Here is a 22,577-nt window from a genome sequence, read left to right on the forward strand (position 1 = left end):
AATTAGAGAGTTTCAGAGATCTTTACATTTACTTGTTTTCTTAACTCACACTCTCGTGAATGTTCCTGCTCTTGTGCTGCTCTCTTTTTCACTCGTCCACCCCACCTGCTGTCAGTTCCCCATGTACTTCTCAGATTGGAGAATCAATGGGGCAGGAGTTACAGTACCCTCTCTGCATTGCTCAAACTCCCAATGCTGTATGTTCAGTTCACTGCACATCTACACTGAACAACTGCAGCAATTACCGACATGAGGGAAAAGAAGTGCATGAATTATTCAATTGTCCATGTCCACCACATTTTAGTTCCCCAATAAAGATTAAAAGCATGCGTGTGCGTGTGCACACACACATACATATATACAGTACATATAATGGTTACTGTAGAACATTTGGTAACTCCTGGGGGCTGGGGGATGGGGCAGGCGATTGGAAGCCAACACTGACTACCTAATTATGTGTTTTATCATTGCAGTCACAATAAAATGCCCAAGCAGTAGCCTGGGCACATGTACATGCATCTGTTCCCTTGTTCTTTTAATAAGGGACATAAAAGAATCAGCATGGCCCTGTTATTTTTATATCCAGCAAAAGCCAATTAAGATTCACAAAACAACTTTGCATTGTAACAGCAGATGGTGGCAGTGTCCCTTTCCGGGGCTTTAGATCTGCTTTAAATGCATTAAAAGGGAGAGGCATGGAGCCTGATGTTTCTTATCACATTCACGCACATGTCTAAGCATGCTGCCTACAAAGTAAAGAACATAACCAGTTAAGGCTTTTCTTTTCTACATTGCGTTGGAGTGCATGTTTTCTGAGCACCAGCAAGGGGCATACAAGCATTAGTTTAGCTGCCTGTCCATCATGTTGACTGCACTTAAAGGTGCTCGACCTGCTCCTCCTTTCTCCAGCACAGTATACATAGCAATTAAAAGTGACTGACAAAATAACCATGTGCATCAGGCTGGAGCTGTGCAAAAGACAGTTCTTTTAACAGCAGATAGAATTCCTAGATCGGCCCAGGTGTCTAAATGTATAGCTATCTGGAAGGCAGGCTGAAAGAACCTCAGGTCAATTGGACCGGAGATGATTGCATCTTTGGCTAGGGTTACAATCAGAGAAGTCCCCTGCAGTAAATAACACAGGGAACCCGGGACCGGACCAGCACTTTATTTCTTTGAGATGATAAGAGATGGTCATCTGAGAACAGAATGTTTCCTGCACAAGACATTAATTTAACATCTGTCCAACCGACCCAATACAGTTTAAAAGATCAACATTAAATACAATAAAGTAATAAATGAAAAAATAAGCAGTAATCTTTTATTATATAATTCTAGTGTTAACGGTATGGGTGAAAGTAGGCCTGAACAGTGCGGTACTGCAATACTGGGAGGAGAAGGAAAAAAAGAGCTGCTGAATGCCAAATCCGACATTCAAAAGCAGTCATGGAAGCCCTTTCAGCAAAATAAATAAATAAAACAAATAAAAGAATAGAAAAGAAATAGGTGAATAATCTGATAACATCATATCATCTTAGTCAAGACTTTGCCACCTTATTAACTGCTTCTATGTTTGACCAAATTGCCCTTAAACTGTTCATGTTGTGTCTTTATCTTTCTGGAATTTCATTCAGGAGCAATCAATTTATCAATCAATCAATCAATCAATCAATCAATCATTCTGTCTGCCTGTCTACAGTATTTACTGCTATTTAACGTAAAAGCAAGCATCCACCAATGCACTGACAGTTTCATGACTCACTTTACGCTTAATATCTCCTAACACAAGGCTGAATCCAATTTCCCTCTCTAACTCCTGAACTAGGGCAGTTATAGGTGTGTTAAACAAAGGGATTCTGCATCTTGAAAAGCATACTAGCTTTAATTATTTTTGCTAATTGGAATTTGACCCCATAACAATCAGTACATAAAGACATAAAGAGAAATTTAAGAGATTTAAAGGACTATACACCACCTTCATGGTTTTTCTCCTTGTGTTTTGGCTATGTAGTTAAAACCTTATTCTTTATCCCTGGTTATCTGTATATGAGCAAATATACTGAATATATGTTAGTTTTATCCGTCTCTATCCTTTGCTTTATCTCCCATATAGATAAATAATAAAAACAATAAAAGTATATCTGTTTGTGTCATTATCTACACTTTGGCTAAACCCTTAAAAACAGTTCTTCATGGGCTTTTTGGTATTTGTAGGAATTTGTAATCTGTAAGCTAAACCACCACTGTGACAATACTTCCAGTTTCAGAAAAAGGAAAAGAGATTTATTTGTTTGTTCTGATTAAAACTAGCAGGGCTAATGAAAATATTGACTGGAAAACGGATGGACACAAATATTTTGGGGCGAAAAAAATTTCATTTCAAGCCCCATCATTTGTTAAAACAATACTTATACCCGATCAATAGTGAGAATTTGCGAGGTGAGGTTGGAAAAGACCTCACTGTGGAATGTGTGAAAAACAAGGGGCTGACTGTCAAAGTTAGTGTGGTGTCAAAGTGTAATTGCATTTCCTTTAGACAAATTTCATGGGAATAGTGCAGATTGACGTATAAATAGAGAAAAATCTTTGCAAATGAAAGAAGTGTTGATATTCATAAATTGGTGACACTTTGAAGGGCATTTGGGGAGAGCTTCGGGCACTTAGGTGAAGAAAATATTGGAAGCATCCATCCCTAATTTCCACATAATGTCTATTTAGAGCGCAGACAACAAGATTTCATTGGCTAAAACTATTCTTTTTCAGGATGATTCCAATGAATAATTATTTGCCTACAAAACAGATTTAACCTATTTGCCTCACTCTTAGAAAATACATTGTTGTGTACAGACAATAAGCCGAGGGCTTCATGATGTTACTAGCCACTCATTACATCCTGCTTTATCATTGTAGAGATTAGTTCTGTCAGTGTTGACCTTTTCAGGCAGTTTGATCTTGTGAGCTCATACCACTGTAAATTATTATTTTCTTCTCCTTCTCTGTTCTCCTTTAAGAATTCTGCAGTTCTATGCTCCTTAGATCAAACCAAAATAGTGTCCGTACGAAACCTTTAAATATTCAGGTGTTCATATACATGTGGGATGAAAGGATTATGAATATAATAGTGACCAACACACACTATACGCTGCCATCTGTGTTCTTCTCCAATAAGGAAGTGTTGTGTGAAACTCTGCATTAGTTCAACTCTCTTTGAGCCATTGTTCTGCTAGATTTATGATGCATACTTCAGGTGTGAAAACACATCGTTTTTCATCTTTATCTCTCTGCAATCTGAGCATGTCAGCATGCCAGAATTCAATTTTATTGGCACTCATTCATGTTGCCAAGAACAGGCTAAAACTGTACACTTATTAGTAATTCGAAGTGCTGCATATCAATAAGCCCTTTAAAGTTCAAATGATCGTACTCTGGTGTACGCTGTGAGATATTATTAAAATATGCTCTGTTGAAATCGTGCTAATGCAGAATATAAATAAATGTTAAATAATAAAGCTGCCTTTTTGATATTCAACATTTATTAGAAATATAACAATACACTCATATAGAGATCCCATTTAATTCATAATTTTTCCTACCCATTACTTTTAAAAATGAATAATTAAAATGCAAAAAACAAAAAAACAACTGACCATTCTGGAGCTGAGGGTGTAGGATAAAAGGAATATATGGCATTAAACAAAAAAAATGATAGCTTCTCTACAACAGCACACTATGTTAGAGCCCACTGCAGTAATTTTCATGGAAGTTCAACAAGTTGTTCCTTGAAAATCGATGGATATCTTGTCACCAAATTGCATAAGGGACGCATCTGTCTATGGGAATTATGCATATAATTATTCACAAACACCACTTACACACTAAAAGAAATCAGCTGAGAGTTATTGCCCAACCCCATATAGTCTTGACCTCGGTCCCAGCTATTTACACATGTTTAGGCCATTAAAGGAGTTCCTGAGAGGCCAGCATTTCAGATATGAAGCAGGCAGGCTGATTATGGCTCCAATGTATTGAGAAAACATTCTTCCCTGATGCTATCAAAGTAATAACGAAACACTGGGATAAGTGGATTAGTGTAGCAGGAGATTATACAGAGGAATAAAGGTTCCTAAGTTATTAAAGCTGTTCTGTTATTCTGCACAATAAAAAGTCTCGGTTTGACTTGAACTTCCTTTATATTATTAAAATAGTATCATTGTTTGATCACAATAGTGTTTATGTTTAATTCTTTGAAATATCTGTCAATATTTGTTCCATACTGTAGATTGTAACATTGTGGCTACCACTGTATATAAACAGTATCTTTCTTTCCAACGTCCCTGAAAGTAATAAAAAAAAAAGAAAAGAAAAAAAAAACACTTCCTGACAGTAACAAAATGCTAACAATGGCCATGCTTTCCAAACGTTCTAGATAAGCGAGATGACCGTTTATACTATCAATAATTATACATATAGTTATATAGTCTGTAATTATGTATATGTAAATTAAACTTTTAGAAATAACCTCTTGAGTCATTTCCTGTTCATATTTATTTACAACTCATCTTGTGCAGGTTCCTATTTCATCTCTAATAAACATAAATGAACAAGAAGCTTGCATTAGTGACCCTTCAGCTTTCATTTACATTGCTAGCTGTCATCAGGAGCATCTTCAAACATGAAAAGAGCTTCTCAGGCTCTATTTCCTTCAGTATTATTTATAGGCATCATCAAAAAGATGAAGATAAAATATTGGATTGTTCAATAATGTTAAAGTCTTATTGCTTTGGAAGTTAAAAGAGATCAGCTGGGTCACTGTGATAAAAACTGCTAAGTAGTAAACAGAACACACACCTTAGTCAGACTCAGCACTTTCTTTTATGACTTTTTGTCAAAGCCATCCATCATTAGCATAGACCCTTGGCCACACATGTCTTGAATTTTAAACAGAAAATTTCAGCCTTTAATAATAATGGCACAATTTGCATGGCTTTTACACAAACAGAAAAAAAAAAAAAGTCACAGGGGAAAAAAACAAAACTGTAGTGGTAGCAAGCTCTCCAGAATGTGATTAATTCTATTTATGATTAATTACAAGAAAAACAGAATGAGAGTGGTCCTAATAGGACATCAATAATAATTGATGTAATCAACAGCGTGGAACGTTCTCCACACCTGCGAGTGCTTCATCAAGGGGATGGCCTGGTTTACCGGGACACGAGCAAGCGTCTTTGGCTGCGTACCTGCTGCGGAGATGCCGCTATTTATTAGAGCAGGAACCATTAGGCCGGCATGTCCGTGCATCTGCACCACCTTCCTCCATCACATGCACATTATCTACCGTTCGCTGCTCCTGAAGCTCTTCTGGATGCTTCACTAATTGTGTTATAGCATGGAACTTTTTCCCACTCTCAGGCACAAAGAGAAAAAAGAGAAAAAAAAATCTTTATTTGTGCTAAGTGCCCCTTAAAGAAGTGCTTTTTAAGGACCTCTATCATGTATTATTCAGTTACAGAATTAGGATAATTGGCATGCTTTAACCTCAGACCGCTTTAAAGGTGTAATGAAGGGGAATGTGTGACAAATGGTATGGATTTGACATCAGTCGCAAAAACCCTCTAAGTGTGAAACATTTCGCCTATTCAATAAATTCGCTTTCCTTTTTTCGACTTTTAGGCCTCTCTTCTTCCCCTAGAAAAGTAGCAATTACTTAACATTTGGACCCTATTCTCAACAAGGCCTTCATTGTTGAAACTGCATACACTCGTACTAATAAGAAGGGACCATTGAAAAGAAGAAGAAAAGTGAATGTTAATAGATGGCAAAGGTTTCTTAAAATGAGCTCCACTAGGCCTGGCGTTTTTATTTCTATGCTAATTTTCATGTGACATGTCTGCTTGTGGCCCTGCGGGAGATTTGCCAGCTCTTTTTTTTTTTTTTTTTATATTACATTTCTGTTCACTATAAAAAGCGGAAGCATAATTTAAGCAAACCATCCAAAATGATGCTTTGATAAGCAATCCCTGTGGTTCAGAGGCATATCCGTAGCCTGTTCGAATACTGCAGGTTGGATAGTTGGTGTTTGCCAGTATATCTGTGTTTCCTGACTCTGTTTCAGCTTTCCCAGTGGGTTGTGTCTCCAGACAGCATCTGTTCAAAGTATAGAGTTCCATTTTGAGCTCTGGGTTTTCAATGTTTACAGCCTTGCTGTTGATGGAGTATCAAGACTTATCAAATCACGTAATTCATCACGGCCGCTGTGGAGCCCTTATGGGAAGTGGGATAGCTGTCTCTCCTATAACCACAGAAAAAAAAGAAAGTGTTTCTTGAGAGAATCTACAAATTCCCATTGCTCTTGTCCAAACTCAAAGCTGTTAGCATGGCCGTTAAGGTTTACTCTGTTGTTTTGTGTATTCAAAGTCTACCCCAGTTTTACTATATGTTCTCTTACTATGTACGTACAGTAACTGTCTTACATTTGAGGGTTGATTCTCCTGCAGGTGCGAAGATTATTTATTGGTATATGAGCTATTTTTTCTTCTGTTTATGCTATTTTTGCACCTAGAAATTAACACACCTGCGCTGATATGTTTTGATTGGCACAACCGGGAGTGTGGTTTACAAATGATGCTGATGCTGAGAAGTTTTATTTTTATTGCACAAAAAAAACAACTTGGCAAATCCGACAATTAGCATGGACATAGGGACAAAATGTCTTTTCCTGAGTTTAAACAAAATGTTAAAAATCCTGATAATGTCAACAATACTGACAACAATACAACAATACTGGATTTTTCAAAACTATGAAATAATTGTTATTTTAGGATGCGAAGGTCAGCTGTTCTGGAATAGTTTTTTCAAGAACTGTATAGTTGATTAGAGCCGTTATGAAGGTTTTACATTGCATAAGTTGCAGATCGCAATATCATCAGTTTAAAGGAGATTAAGAGAGTGTAGAAAGAAATATGGAATTAGAACAGGAAAAAAACATGTACATAATTAACAGGTGTGTCCAAACTTTCGACCAGTTGTGTAACTGCCCCCAACCAAAAAAAAAACTCTTCCCAGTTGTGTTGGACTAATGGCACTTAGTTATTAACCTAGTTAACCCAGTGTAAGTATGTATCCAATGATGTAAACATTAAAGCACTTTTTGTAAGTCGCTCTGGATAAGAGCGTCTGCCAAATGTAAATGTACAAAAGTAAAATCAATCAGAAAAATCATGCAAAATGCCTGGTTCGCTTCCTATCCAACCACTGGATGCAGTGCCGGTCCCAAGCCTCACTAAAATGGGAGTGCTGTGTGGGTAAAGGCACCCGGCGTATAACCTCTGCCAAGTTGTGTGCGGATCGTATGGTCTGCTGTGGCGACCCCTTAATGGGAGCAGCTAAAAGATTAACAACAAAAGGGAGAATTTCTGCTGTCTTAATACTTTCGGCCACCACTGTAGGTGTGTTGACACTAACATGTTACTCTTTTCTTTTTCACAGTTTTAAAGATTGATTTTGTACCGATATGAATATCTGTCCTCAGGTCCTGATAATGGTAATAGTATTGATACTGTATTTCACAGGAAATATACTTGGCATACAGTCTTTAAAGAAGTCAAAAATAATGTGCAACTAAATGCTGAACTAATTCTTACCTTCACTGAAAGGTACTCTGTTCCCATATTGTCCTAAATATTGCACTGTATTACATTCATTGCACGCTGTGGTGTTATGTGCGCATAACGTCTATTCAAAACGCTATGAATCTATTCTATACACAACAATGTCTATTCACATTAGAGGACCATTTGTTAAAACGTTAAACTTGGATTGAAAAGTTGTGGGCTCAAATCCCAGCAGCATCATGTCTTCCATACTGCGTGACACTCCAAACTGTGTCTTGTCTCATTTGTCAACCATATAAATAGATGTAAATCTCTTGCATGTTGCATCATGACGCCAGATGCACAAGATTTTATGCCATTGTAACAGTATGCTTAAGTCTATAGGATAGCAATAAAATGATCTAATTTAATGTTTTCCTGCTGTGAGAGAAACACAGGCACTGACAGCAGACTTCAAAAGACCCTCCTGTTTCATGTTTTTGTCTTAACCTCTATTATTTACAGTGCCCACTGAATAGCCTGACGGCTAATCTCATAAAACTCTACTCTGCCTTGCTTACTGTTAATAAACCCATCTGTTGCAACGCGAAGCTTGTCTTGCCGCAACATCATTGCATTAAGAACGCTAAAAGACTATCCACTAATGAAACAAAGCAATAATAAGCAGCACCCTAGTTAATCCTTCGCTTAACCAGAGATGATGCTATTACAGTCGCGAAGAATGACATCATTAAAAGTTTCCTGTAGGTTCACATTTGTCACACATAACGAATTACAGTTTTACAGATTTGACCTTTAGATTTAGGTCTGTGTGAGATCAATACAAAAGAGCCAGCCTACACACTGTCTGTGGAACAAATGATTAGTGGAATGATTCATTCTCATCACTTTGACTCTATAGTCTTGTTCCGTTACACTGTGTAGATCGGCGCTGATGCTATTGTAGTGCTGTCGGATCTCTAGCCTGAAGAATGACTCATGCTGTAGACTGGAACAAGGTACGGATACACATTATACTGTCTGTGTGTTGTTTGAGACTTGGTTATTTTAGGCATGCGGCCATGTCTGAATAATAATGTGACATGAAATGGGTTTCATCCGACAAGGACGGATGCATTTTTAGGCAAATGTAATCATGTAGAGAGCAGGAGTGCAGATCTAAACTGTTGATGAGTCTAGGTGTGTACTGGTTAAAACCCTTATCTATTAACTAACAATTTTCCAAGCAAAGAGCCAAATTTGAAATTGACAACTGAGTTAAATTTATGCATTTAATAATTATGCAAACAGCCCCACTAAGAGTTTGCCGAAATAAAATACCCTGACATGATGAAATAATATTGTATAAACAGCACTGTTGAATTATCAGTTCTGAATAAACAAAAGGAGTTGATTAATGTTTTGTAACAGCTGGTAGTTCTTGGTGTATGCCAAATTACATGTTTATACTGTATTAATGCACTTGATCTTGCATGTTAGCATTTCTTGATTGTAAATAACTCACAGGGACTTGTGTGTCAGATGCACGATATATATATATATATATATATATAACAGCTTTAAAAATGAGTCAAGCTTTCTGTAAGGGGACACAAATTATCCACGTCATTTCCAATGTCAGCACCTTGTAACAGTCAGCATTTTCCTTTACTCTGGACCAAGGCTTTGCATTTTATGGTTTCACAATAGCATGACAAAGCTGAATTTGCAACTGAGAGAAAATAAAAAGAGAGACAGGTAGACGAATGACTGCTTAATGGTGCTCTAGCATAAGTGATAAAACGAACTATCTTTGTCATTAATTGATACATAAATTTTATTCATGGAGACAATGTTATGATCTGGGCTTGCTTCAATTGGTCATGCGTATATTTTATTGCAATGCAGCAATAAAATGAAGTCAGCTGACTACCTGATTGTACTGAATGACTGTAAAGGCAAAGTTTTTAGCTCTAATTTTCAGTCCAGTCTCTGTACCTGACCAGTTTCAGAGGATTTTTTATTTGTTAGGCCACACAGTGACCTACAGTATGAATTATTCAAACATATAAAAAAAACATATAATGTAAGGCATGGAGGCATAAGAAACAGGTGCAAATGATGACAGACGATCAGGACGGTGGTTATTATACAGTACTGGTGATGCTGAATGCTAAGTGATTGGAACAGATGAAAGGAGAAATGAGGTTGCTGCTAAGGTCCCAGTTTGACTTAAATGCATACATACATACATACATACATGCACACACTTAAGTTTATATATATATATATATATATATATATGTTACGACCTTTGATGGAAGTTTTTGTCTAGGAATTTAAAAAGGAGTAACATTGAGATGACCAGAGGAAAAAGCTTAGCATGTGGCAAGAGAAGCAAGAGACACTCAAAGTAGCACCGCAAAAGGTTTATTGCTCCCAAACCATGAATATCAACAAACATTGAAGAAAACACAAATAATAAACAATAAATTAGATAATCAAGACAAACGGGAGAGGGAACGAGAAGTGGCGCTAGAAACTCAAAGAAATAAACATAACAAAAAGAATCCCCACTATCTCCTCCCAATCCTCTAAATAAACAAACAAAAATGTGAAACAAAAGGTCTTCAGCGCAAATGCGCCCTGAACTTACTCTAACTAAAAACACAAAAGTACATAGTTAGCGCACTTCGCTATACTAGTGTGTCTAATACATAAAGAAAACTCCTACGTGCAAGGTATGTATGTCACGTGACTTACTAGGCTGTTCCACGTCTCCGTTGTCTGAAAGACGGCTGTTAGTTTAAGTGGAGCTTAAGCGGGCTAAAAGTATCGAAAGCACTCATTTAACAGGAACACCGATGTCACCAGAGACAACGTTACACGGATCATTTTAACCACAAGCGATTAAAGTAGTAGCAGAAACGGATAAAATAACACAACGCAACACAACAGCGACACGCCAAGTCAAGCAGCCTCCATCTTCCCGTTGCCGCTTCCGTTTTAAGGCATCAGAACAGATCACCATTGGCGGAGACCACACGACGTCACAAGTGACCAACGATGATTGACAGGGAAAACCACCAATAGTGTCCTGAAGTAGGCGGCACCTAGAAGCGCTAAAAAGAACATAGAACACACACACAAGGGAAAAACAGTGTACGGTTCGTAACACTCCCCCACTTAAGAATAAACTCTTTTAGGAAAAACAAAAAAGTTTATACTCTTGAAAGAGCATCCGCTAAGACATTTTCAACGCCCCTCTTGTGTCTGATATCTAAATTGTAACTCTGCAGAAAGAGTGACCAGCGCGTCAATCTCTGATTATGATTGTACAACTTTGAAAGAAATGTCAAAGGACTGTGATCCGTAAAAACTACCAAAGGTTGCACACTACATCCAACATAAACCTCAAAATGCTGTAATGCAAAAATTAGAGCAAGCGTCTCCTTTTCAATGACTGAATAGTTTAACTGATTCTTGTTAAACTTCCTAGAGAAATAACTTACTGGATGAGCTATACCCTGCTCATCATCCTGTAATAAGACAGCACCAGCCCCAACATTACTTGCATCCACCTCAAGCTTAAATGGACGTTCTAAATCAGGAGCTGCAAGAACAGGTGAACTACTTAATAGTGTTTTCACACTCTCAAATGCATATTGGCACTCTGTATTCCACACAAAAGCAGTAGAAGGACTTAAAAGTGAAGTTAAAGGATTAACCACAGACGAAAAATTTCTGCAGAAGCTGCGGTAATATCCAGCCATTCCGAGAAACCTTCGGAGTTCACGTCGGGTTGTGGGAACTGGGAACTTCGATATAGCCTCAACCTTCGCTTCAACTGGTCGAACTTGACCATGTCCTACCTCTTTTCCCAAATACCTCACTTTAGCTTGACCAAACTCACACTTGGCCAAGTTAAGGGTCAAGGAAGCACTCGCAAAACGCTCAAACACAGCACGTAATGACTTTATGTGTTCAACCCAATCCCTGGAATAAACAACAACATCATCCAAATAAGCACTACAATTAGGAATGCCAGCTAAAACAGTGTTTACCAACCTCTGAAAGGTAGCAGGCGCGTTTCGGAGTCCGAACGCCATGGCCGTATATTGTGCAAACGAATCTGGAGTGATAAAAGCAGCGATGTCAGAAGCTCTGGGTGTAAGTGGTACTTGCCAGTAGCCTTTAAGCATATCTAACTTACTCACAAACTTTGCATATCCCACATTATCTACGCAATCCTCCATCCTAGGAAGTGGATAGTTATCAGGAACCGTAAGTGAATTTACTTTTCTAAAATCGGTGCAAAACCTAAAAGAACCATCTGGTTTCGGTACCAAAATACATGGAGAGCTCCATGGACTAGAGCTAGGCTTAGCAAGATTGTTCCTCAACAAGTACTCAACTTCTTGTCGCATAACTGAACGCTTAACCGAATTCACTCTGTATGCATGCTGTCGGATTGGTCTAGCATCTTTAACATCAATATCATGCTGAATGACATTAGTTAGCACAGGTACGTCTTTGAACAGACACTCAAATTCAGAAATGAGCCTCACCATATCACTCTTCTGATCAATAGACAAATTCGTTAAATGTGAATCAAGATCTTTCAATATTTCAGAATTGCACAACCTCACCGTCGTCTGAGAAATATTCTGAAACATTACCCCGTCTTCTTCAGTATCAGTAATGAGCTTTTCCGTCACGACCGCAACAGAAACAACAGCAGTGTCTGGAACTCTGTCAATTACATCAGTTTGTGGTCTCGAATGATAAAATTTCAGCATGTTTACATGACAAACGCGAGTTTTTCGTTTTCGATCAGGAGTACAAATAACATAGTTAGTTTCATTTAATTTCTCCTTCACCACATAAGGGCCGAAAAATCGAGTTGACAGTGAAGAACCCGGAATAGGCAAGAAAACCAGAACTGAGTCACCAGGCTTAAAAGATCGTGTAACAGCCTTTTTGTCAAATGTTCGTTTCATGCCTTTTTGCGCATCGGCAAGAGACTCTCTTGCGACTGAGCAAGCTGTATGCAACCGCTTCCGAAACTTCGTTACGTACTCCAGTACATTCGTTTTTAAACTGTCTTTTTCCAAAATTTGGTCCTTTAAAACTTTCAATGGACCACGAACCTGGTGTCCGAAAACTAGTTCAGCTGGACTAAAACCCAGCGACTCTTGAACGCTTTCTCTGATAGCAAACATCAGCATGGGAATGCCATCATCCCACTCATTACCAGTCTGCATGCAATATTTTCGCAACATCGACTTTAACGTTTGGTGAAAACGTTCCAGGGCGCCTTGGCTTTCTGGATGGAACGCAGTGGAAGTACGATGTGTAATTCCTAAAATCTGCATGACTTGATTAAAAAGCTTGGACGTAAAATTTGTGCCCTGGTCGCTTTGCACCACTTTAGGCAAACCAAATGTCGAGAAAAACTTAACTAGTGTCTTAAGAACAACGGGTGTAGTGATTTTTCTTAAAGGAATTGCTTCAGGAAATCGGGTGGCTAGACACATCACTGTTAGTAGAAACTGATTACCACTTTTTGACTTTTTTAAAGGACCTACGCAGTCAATGAGGACATGTTCGAATGGTTCACCAAGAACAGGTATTGGATTTAGCGGCGCTGGGGGAACAACTTGATTTGGCTTTCCCGCAATTTGACATACGTTACAAGATCGACAATAGAGCGTTACATCAGTTTTTAGTCCAGGCCAGAAAAAGTGCTTTAAAATCCGGCTGTAAGTTTTTCTTATGCCCAAATGACCCGACAGTGGATGATCATGAGCCAAGCACAACACATGTGGGCGATATGGGACAGGAACCACAACCTGATAAAAAACATCCCATTCGGCTTGGTCAGGTGATGAACCCCACTTACGTATCAACACGTCATTTTCTAAAATATAGGCGCTTTGTTTTGTCTTAGCCAAATCGTGCGGAATTACAGATTTAAAAAGTGTAGTCAAAGTTTCATCTTTTTTCTGTGCAGTGATTAATTCGTCCCGTGTGATTTTTAAAATTAACGAATTCGTGTCATTTAAATAAGAATTTTTCACCCTTTCCGGTTTCTTTTTCTCACAGTCCAAATTTTCCTCTCCGTCTATGACAGAAGAAAAGAAAGTGTCATTCAAAGCAATCTCTTTATGCGACTGTGCACGAGTAACAGCACAGGCAGGAAAAACATGAGGATACGCTTCACCAACCTCATCAGATGCACATTCTGTCGGTTTGTCCAGAACCTCCAATAATGGCATCACTTTCCCTCCGGCTAAATCATTGCCTAGGATTAAATCTACGCCTTTCATCGGCAGCGAAGTACAAACTGCAACACGGACAAATCCAGAACACAAGTCACTTTTCAAATGCAGATTATGCAAGGGCCTTTTTACACATCCCATTTCAATTCCTTGCACTAATACGCTGGAATGACATGAAGTCTTATCAGAAAATTTCATTGCACTTTCAACAATAAAACTTTGCATAGAACCTGTGTCACGAAGCATTGTGATCTCTTTTTGATCTTCATCACGACCAGTCAAAGAAATTAACCCCTTAAGAATAAAAGGACGGAACGTTTTATCCACATCCACCTTGGAGTATACAGCTGTAGTCTGTTTACACGTCTTTACAAAACCTACCGGCTTAGCTTGCGAGTTTTGTTTTCGTTTAAGTCGGGGACAATCCACCACAACGTGTCCTTTCTTGTGACAATAAAAACAGTCACGATCCTCACTAACTCTAGGTGCATTGCTTTTCGAACGCACAAATTGTGTGTTAGATAAAGATAAAACAGCGGGTGTATTTTCCATACGTGAATGAACAAAGACATTTTTGTGGGTTAAAATGAATTCATCAGCTAAAACAGCAGCCTGTGATAAAGAGTTTACCTTTTGTTCGTTTAGGTAAACAACCACTTTCTCTGGTAAGCAATTCTTAAATTCTTCCAGGAGAACCAGCTCACGCAACGAATTAAAATCTGCAACATTGTTAGCTACACACCACTTATCAAAAAGCGTGCCCTTCTCTCTAGCAAATTCCACAAAAGTTTGATTAGAAGTTTTTCTGAGCGACCTAAACTTCTGTCTGTATGCCTCTGGAACTAGTTCATATGCACGAAGTATCGCTGATTTGACTGAATCATACTTCAAACTTTCATCAAGTGACAAAGTGGAGTACACCTCTAAAGCTTTCCCCACAAGTTTACTCTGCAGTAACAGAGACCAGAATTCGAATGGCCAATGCAAAGAAGTCGCAATCCGTTCAAACGCATTAAAATACGAGTCAACTTCTGATTCTCGGAATTGTGGAACAAGAGCAATGTGCTTACTCACGTCAAAATTGGGACGAGGTGAGATCGACACTGAAGGAACATTTGAAGGAGAAACTGGATCTGGCTGATTAGCCTCCGCAGCCTTCTTTGAAACCTCCAATTCGAGCTGGCGCAGCCTCACTTGCGTCTCAGCCTCGATTTCAAGTTTGCGTATCTGCAAACGTAGATCAAGTTCAGCCCGACGGGTGTGCTCTTGGGAATCATAATATAGACGTGCCAAACGAACTTTCAGCCGCGCATCGTCTCGTGAACCCACAGAAAGCGGAGAGAACGGTTCAAAGGGTGGCAGTCCAATCCCAGCATCTGCAACGGCCTCCACCCCTGCATCTGCCTCAGTTCTGCCACTACATACGTTCTCATCTCCTAATCCAAAAGGAGCAAACACCTCATCACCAGGTTTTTGCCGATCAGCCGCCTCCTCCATTTCAACAGTTGGCGTGAGAAGTACATTAAGCTCGAGTAACTGGTCTGTTATCTTTTGCTTAATTTCAGCTTTACGATCCTGCTTATTAATCATCAATTTAAAATGATCAGCCACCAAAAACAGGTCCTGTTTCCGACAAACGTTAAGCAGCTCCAAGGACGGACTCTTAACAAATTCCTCTAAACTGAACATTTTTTTAAAATGATGTGTCACGTGCTCAAAGTGCTACAAAAAACTGCTACTGTACTTACTATGACACCCTACTAACCAGTCAACCAATTCTATTGCCACCACCGTAGCTATATCCTTGGTCATTTTAGTTTACCTCCCAAGGGTTTAACAATCCATCCGGTAATATCTATCCCAAAATTATTAAAACATCCCGGACGAGCCCCCATTAAATGTTACGACCTTTGATGGAAGTTTTTGTCTAGGAATTTAAAAAGGAGTAACATTGAGATGACCAGAGGAAAAAGCTTAGCATGTGGCAAGAGAAGCAAGAGACACTCAAAGTAGCACCGCAAAAGGTTTATTGCTCCCAAACCATGAATATCAACAAACATTGAAGAAAACACAAATAATAAACAATAAATTAGATAATCAAGACAAACGGGAGAGGGAACGAGAAGTGGCGCTAGAAACTCAAAGAAATAAACATAACAAAAAGAATCCCCACTATCTCCTCCCAATCCTCTAAATAAACAAACAAAAATGTGAAACAAAAGGTCTTCAGCGCAAATGCGCCCTGAACTTACTCTAACTAAAAACACAAAAGTACATAGTTAGCGCACTTCGCTATACTAGTGTGTCTAATACATAAAGAAAACTCCTACGTGCAAGGTATGTATGTCACGTGACTTACTAGGCTGTTCCACGTCTCCGTTGTCTGAAAGACGGCTGTTAGTTTAAGTGGAGCTTAAGCGGGCTAAAAGTATCGAAAGCACTCATTTAACAGGAACACCGATGTCACCAGAGACAACGTTACACGGATCATTTTAACCACAAGCGATTAAAGTAGTAGCAGAAACGGATAAAATAACACAACGCAACACAACAGCGACACGCCAAGTCAAGCAGCCTCCATCTTCCCGTTGCCGCTTCCGTTTTAAGGCATCAGAACAGATCACCATTGGCGGAGACCACACGACGTCACAAGTGACCAACGATGATTGACAGGGAAAACCACCAATAGTGTCCTGAAGTAGGCGGCACCTAGAAGCGCTAAAAAGAACATAGAACACACACACAAGGGAAAAACAGTGTACGGTTCGTAACAATATATATATATATATATATATAAATAAACTTTAGGTAAACTGTCACACTACTCCATTGAATTGTATTCATTATATATACGTATGCCCATGTAATAGAGGTAATGTTAAAAAAGGGAGATAAAAATAATTACCCATTCCTTTTAAGATCTTAAACGTCGCTGCTTGTGAAAGAGTAAAAATTCAAATTGAACATTAATAGGCTATGTTAAAAGTGAAGTTATTCGACTGTTAAACTAGGCTCATAACACTAATTTCTTTAAAAAGGTTGTGAAATTGGCTTGAAGTAGATTCAATTAACTACTTTATTAATTATCTGTCAGTCAAAAATGAAAAATACATTATACATATATTAAACAATGTACTGTTTATCTCTGTTATGTTTTTTTTTTATAATAGTATAAATACTAGAACTAGACTACTATAACTACTAGAATTGACAACGATGCTTAGGATATAATAGTAAAAAAATAATATGGAAAAGAAATACAAAAACTTGACACGTCACAATGAAAAACCAATTAACTACCTACTGGTAAAGCCCTCGCTGCACCTCTATCTCTCTCTCTCTCTCTCTCTCTCTCTCTCTCTGTGCCTTTTCTCGTTAACACCTTGTAATAAGGCAATACTTTATATGCTTGTGGCGATAAAAAATATCTCTATAGCCACTTACAATCATTTCCATTTTATAATACAGTAAGTTTACTTAAATACAAGTAAAGTAATAACATCGAAGAGTATACAAAAGTCACAATGTGGTAGTCACATTATTTATTTCCTGATGGTTGGAGTACTTTATGTAAGGCTACTGTACAATATAATAATCTAAAATACTGCACTATGCAACAAATATTCTATGCAACGGTAAATGAATGAATGAAACTAGGCAACAGTAAATGAATTTCAGATTGTTTGTAAATCAAATTTAGATTGTATGAAAACACAGTTTGGAATAGTAAACGTGTGGTTTTTTTTTGTTTGATTTTACAGGGGTTGTGCTTACAGTACATATTGGAAAATGGTCACACTAAACCCAACCAAATATCCCTATCATACTCTAGATTTCTCTGTTTCCCGAAAGAAAAATGCTGCAATGACTCGTTTCACATGTTGCTCAATCTGCATAGTAAATTAACTGTCAAGGAATAAATAAATCATTAAATTTTAATTTATTAAATTTTTTGAAGAGTAGGCCATAAATATCCAACATGTTGGGTTTCTTTAAAAATACAACATTTGTAATCATATGCATCAACTTATAATAATAATGATGCCTTTAAATACATAACTATTAATATCACAGCCACATTTCCAGCATGAACCAATTTGCTCCCTAGGAAAATGTTTATAGTTTATAGTTATGCACATTTATATCTGTATTATCTTTTCCATTTCAAATAGAGTACAAGATCTACACATCCTGGCCAACAGCTTGGTAAGAAAAAAATTATGAAGGCTATTTATAATGTCGTTTTCTCACATTCAGTTTAAACAACAAGATCCAAAATAACTCATTGCAGAGAAGCCAAGAGTTTCATAACTCTGTTTCGAGTTTTCTCTATACTGTCCACCTCCATTTATATTGTCTGGGACATCCTAATCGGTCTCAGGGCTCACTCATTTTAGATAATTGGGGAAAAGCAGATGCCTCTTTCTTCTCTTGGCATTTAATAGAAATCAATATCCATAACCTGACACAGTGTTACTCATGCAGGACGAAAAGACAGCATGTATTCCTGAAGAGCTGTATTTATGCAATGTAAAAAGCAACAACTCCAACAATGTCCCTCTAATGGATTAACCCTTATAACCAGAATAATCCCAAATGCCACTGGAGATGGTGGAAGTGTGCTGGTGATGGTGTGATACAGCATTAGGGATACAGAGCATCAGCTTTGTGAGCTTTAGCTCCTCATGTTTTTAAATGGGTGTCTTGAGATCTGATCTGTGAGACACATCCCAAGAATACACAAGCTTCTTTGTTCCCATCCTCTTGACCTTTCTATATATAGATGCAATCTTCCACACACACACACACGCAATCACATATAGGCACTGGAGGATTATTATGGTGGCAATGGATTCATGTCCGTGTGAATGATCTTGCTTAAGGAGCGACCTGTGTGTAAAATATGGGACACAGATCGGTGTCGCCGCGCCGAGCATGCTAGTGATAAGATGACTGTAATGAGAAGTTGATAGAGAATAAAATGATTGAAACCTCAATTGTTTCCTCGCTATTTCACTATTTTTGTTTCACTGCATCCATCCCCGTGCTTTCATTTCTACACCAGATCGACTATGGCTGCTCATGGAGAAGGAGACCAAGACAGAGAAACGGAGTGAGAGACAGAGGGGGGTGGGGGGGAGGTGAGGGGGGGGGGTTGGTTTACAGAGAAAGAGCGTGTTTGTCCAGACATGCTGTGACTCTAATACTAAAACTTGGGGACGGTAGCTGGCACAAGGGAAGAATAAAGGGTCTTTGTTTTTCTAATCGCGCTGTTTCTTTAATACATCACCGGCCCTGCCTGCTACTCCAGAAAACAAACACACACTTCCTCAAGCGGTTTAACGCTGAAAACAAATGCAGAGATTCTCAAGATGTTCGAAGCAGAACCAGCAGTGACTCTTGGCTATATATTTTGGTGGGACAGTACGACATTAATAATGACACAGCTATAGGCTACTATCTAATGAAGTGGCTCCATAACAGTTGAGACTCAGCGACACACATTCATCCAGCATACAGTCTAACAGCTTGGTTTGAGCATTTTTACATGAATCTTTTTTTTTTCTCTGTGATTTATTGTGCCAGATCGCCAGCCCTCATAAACCACACAAAAGACTTGAACCCATCGTAAACATTTTGATCTTGGAAAAAGGGAGCCTCGTTTCTGATATACAGAAATGGCCTCCTCAACCGTCGCAATATATCTCAATTAGAATGATACTGTACATCATAGACTCACAGTGTCGAAACTTTATTTTTGGAAAATTATTAGTTTAATTCTGTTTGCCATAAATCATGATATAAGCGGCCACAGAGTATTTTTAAACTATCCCAGTTTGGTGTGAAAACTGCAACCTTGTCATTAATTGTCCTGTCCACTTCTCTGCCCTGAAAATTTCAGAGCAGAATGATTCCTGCACCAATTCTTATCTGTTGCCCTTTCCATTTGAGACCATTAGGTGCAGTAATAACTCTATGGAGCTAAACAATTCATTCAACATGTTGCCGCACGAGTGCTGCAACCAGACTAATAGAGCACTGACTTATATTTCAGTCTTCATTTGCAGTACATATTCGGATACATTATTTGGAGAAATGTCAGCTCTGTGCATTGACAAATATGGAAAAGTCCAACAGAAATTCTATTATGAGCTTGTACCTTTTGCCTTCTCCATCCAGGACTGTTCCTGCAAGTACTGATTTTTTTGACACATCTGTCTTTTCACCAAGGATTTTGACACAAAGCTTCTCTTACCATCCACACAGGCAGGGCTGGCTCTAGTCGTACCGGCAATTTGGCCTTTCTTGCAGGCGCAGCGGGCTGTCTGCCGAGCTATGGTCCTCCGGGGCTGACTGCTGTCTCTGTCCAAAGTCACAATCTCACATGTCCCGGCCGCCAACTGACCTAAAAGGCACAGAGGAAGTGTCACAAACCAAAGAGATGAGACTTCAGTCATACTTGTACCCATTGTGTGGATATATCATTGAGGGTTAAAACACAAATATAAAAGGATTTTTTATGTTTTAGTATTGCCATTTATCCAGTTAAGTGTTATTGTCTGATAAAATATGACCCAATCATGTTCCAATATACAAATTCTAGGCATACAGGAGCAGGTAGAGAGCATTGATGAAATTTGTACAGATAAGGTATAAGTGAACGCATTTCCTAGCATTTGGGTCGGTTTACATTTTCTTTCTTTAGGCAACTGTTATATAAATATGCATTATCCAGAACAGGAAAATATATATTTCTTAGTATAATTAATAAGCATTTTACTTTTTACTTTATTATTATTGATAACATTTTTAACTGAATAAGTCTTAACAATGTACAACATATTATATATATATATATATATATATATATATATATATATATATATATATATATATATATATATATATATATATACACAGTGTTTGTTCTACAATGCCATTATACCATCTGGTGTGCATATACTGTGCGATGAATAGCAATAAAAAAATAATAATAAAATAATTTAAAAAACAGAATAGTCTCTGGATTAAATAAAGTCACATACACATACACATTTAATGACAAAAAGCAAAAAAGGAGACATTCCCGGTCAAATGTAAACTGAGAGGAGAGGAGTGAAATGTATTCCTGGATGACAAAATAAATGCAGCTCCTGGTAGTGCATTCAGACTTTTGGACCATGATGCATTTCAACTGTAGGTCAAAAGATTTTTCGAAAGCACGACCTAATCCTTGAGCATGTCTCAGGGCACTCCATCCCAATTCACAAAAGCATGCAGTCCCCTCTGGATGTTTGCCTGGAGCAATTTACTTTCATCTGGAAGAGCTTCTTTCTGTCGTTTCTATACTGACTCAAGGCTGTGTTCGATGCTCATAAATAAAGTACAGTACATCCATACTAATGCAGTGTTATAGACTTTCGCTTAGTGCTAAGTGACATTTCTCCCCAGCATAGTGATGACAATGTGCATATGCAGGGAAGACAGGCTTCTTCTCACTACTAGGCATGCAAATTTTGATTGACAGGGGGGTCAGAGGTCAGAGCTCATCTAACCCTGAGGCTTTGCTTCCAAACCTTAAGTTAATAATGGCCACACAGAGGTTCATCTCATGCTAATAGAGACACTATATATAGACAAAGAGATACTGAAGAGTCAGAGGAGTACAGTACGTCAGGGGCTACATATGTGGTTCAATCATTCATGTTTTAAAAATCTTAGTATTTTGTGTAACATAGCAGTTCTGAGCAGTTCAGACAGTGACAAAAGGGCATTTTCATTGTCGGGAAGCAGGGGGGGGGGGGTCTGAGAGGAGATAGATCATTAGTTTAAATACTTAAGGAATTGTGAAGGTGAGAACTTTTGTATTTCACTCAAGTAAAAATATAAATGGAGAACGTCCACTTTTACCTAAGTACTTTTTTACATAGGACATCTCTACTTTTATTCAAGTACAGGATTTGTGTAAGTTGTGAAGTGAGGCCCCCACAGATTGGACATTTTTCAAGTACATCCCACGGATGCTTGACAAGATTGATGTCTTGTCAATTTGAAGGCTAACTCAACACCTTGAATGATTTATCACGTTCCACAAACCATCCATACAGTTTTTGCAATGTGGCAGCATGCAATACCTTGCTGAAAGAAGCCACTGAAATTAGGAAGCTCTGTTGCTATGAGGTGTACTTGGTCTGCCACAATGTTTAGGTAAAGTAAGTGGAAATCAACATCCACATGAATGCCAGGACCCAATGTTTCCCAGCAGAACATTTCCCAGAGCATCAGACTCCCACTGCCGGTTTGCCTTCTTCCTATATTGCATCCCCGTGTCGTCTCTTCCCGAGGTAAGCGACACCATACTGTATGTCTCCAAGATGTTAAAGAAAATGAAATGTGATTCCTCACACCAGGCCACCTTCTATAATTGATCAATAGTTCAATTCTCATCCTCGTGTGCCCATTTTAGGCTCTTTCAGTGGTGTACAGGGGTCACTATGTGACTACGCAGCCCCATACACAGCAAGAAGCAACTGACTGTGTACTGAACCCTTTCTACAGTATTATAGCCAGCATAAATTTTTTTCATATAGTAGTAGCACGTCTGTAGGTTTGGACCTGAATCTGAATTTAAAAAATCATGTTGCAATGATTTCGACATATATTTACACATAAATGCAATTTAAACTGCCATATGTAACTATTAAAT

The 22,577-nt window shown here is 38.3% G+C and overlaps 1 protein-coding gene across 2 annotated transcripts in view; it reads right to left on the minus strand.

Annotated features, from left to right (window-relative positions):
- Nucleotides 1-22,577, minus strand: part of LOC128534281 (chemokine-like protein TAFA-5) — a 163,209-nt gene that overhangs the window by 41,004 nt on the left and 99,628 nt on the right. For both annotated transcript variants that reach the window (XM_053508653.1, XM_053508654.1), the window contains exon 2: nt 20,127-20,276. In XM_053508653.1, coding sequence (XP_053364628.1) covers nt 20,127-20,276 — 150 coding nt within the window. The remainder of the gene's footprint in view (nt 1-20,126; nt 20,277-22,577) is intronic.

This window comes from Clarias gariepinus, chromosome 12, assembly GCF_024256425.1.
Source record: "Clarias gariepinus isolate MV-2021 ecotype Netherlands chromosome 12, CGAR_prim_01v2, whole genome shotgun sequence".
NCBI classification, from domain to species: domain Eukaryota; kingdom Metazoa; phylum Chordata; class Actinopteri; order Siluriformes; family Clariidae; genus Clarias; species Clarias gariepinus.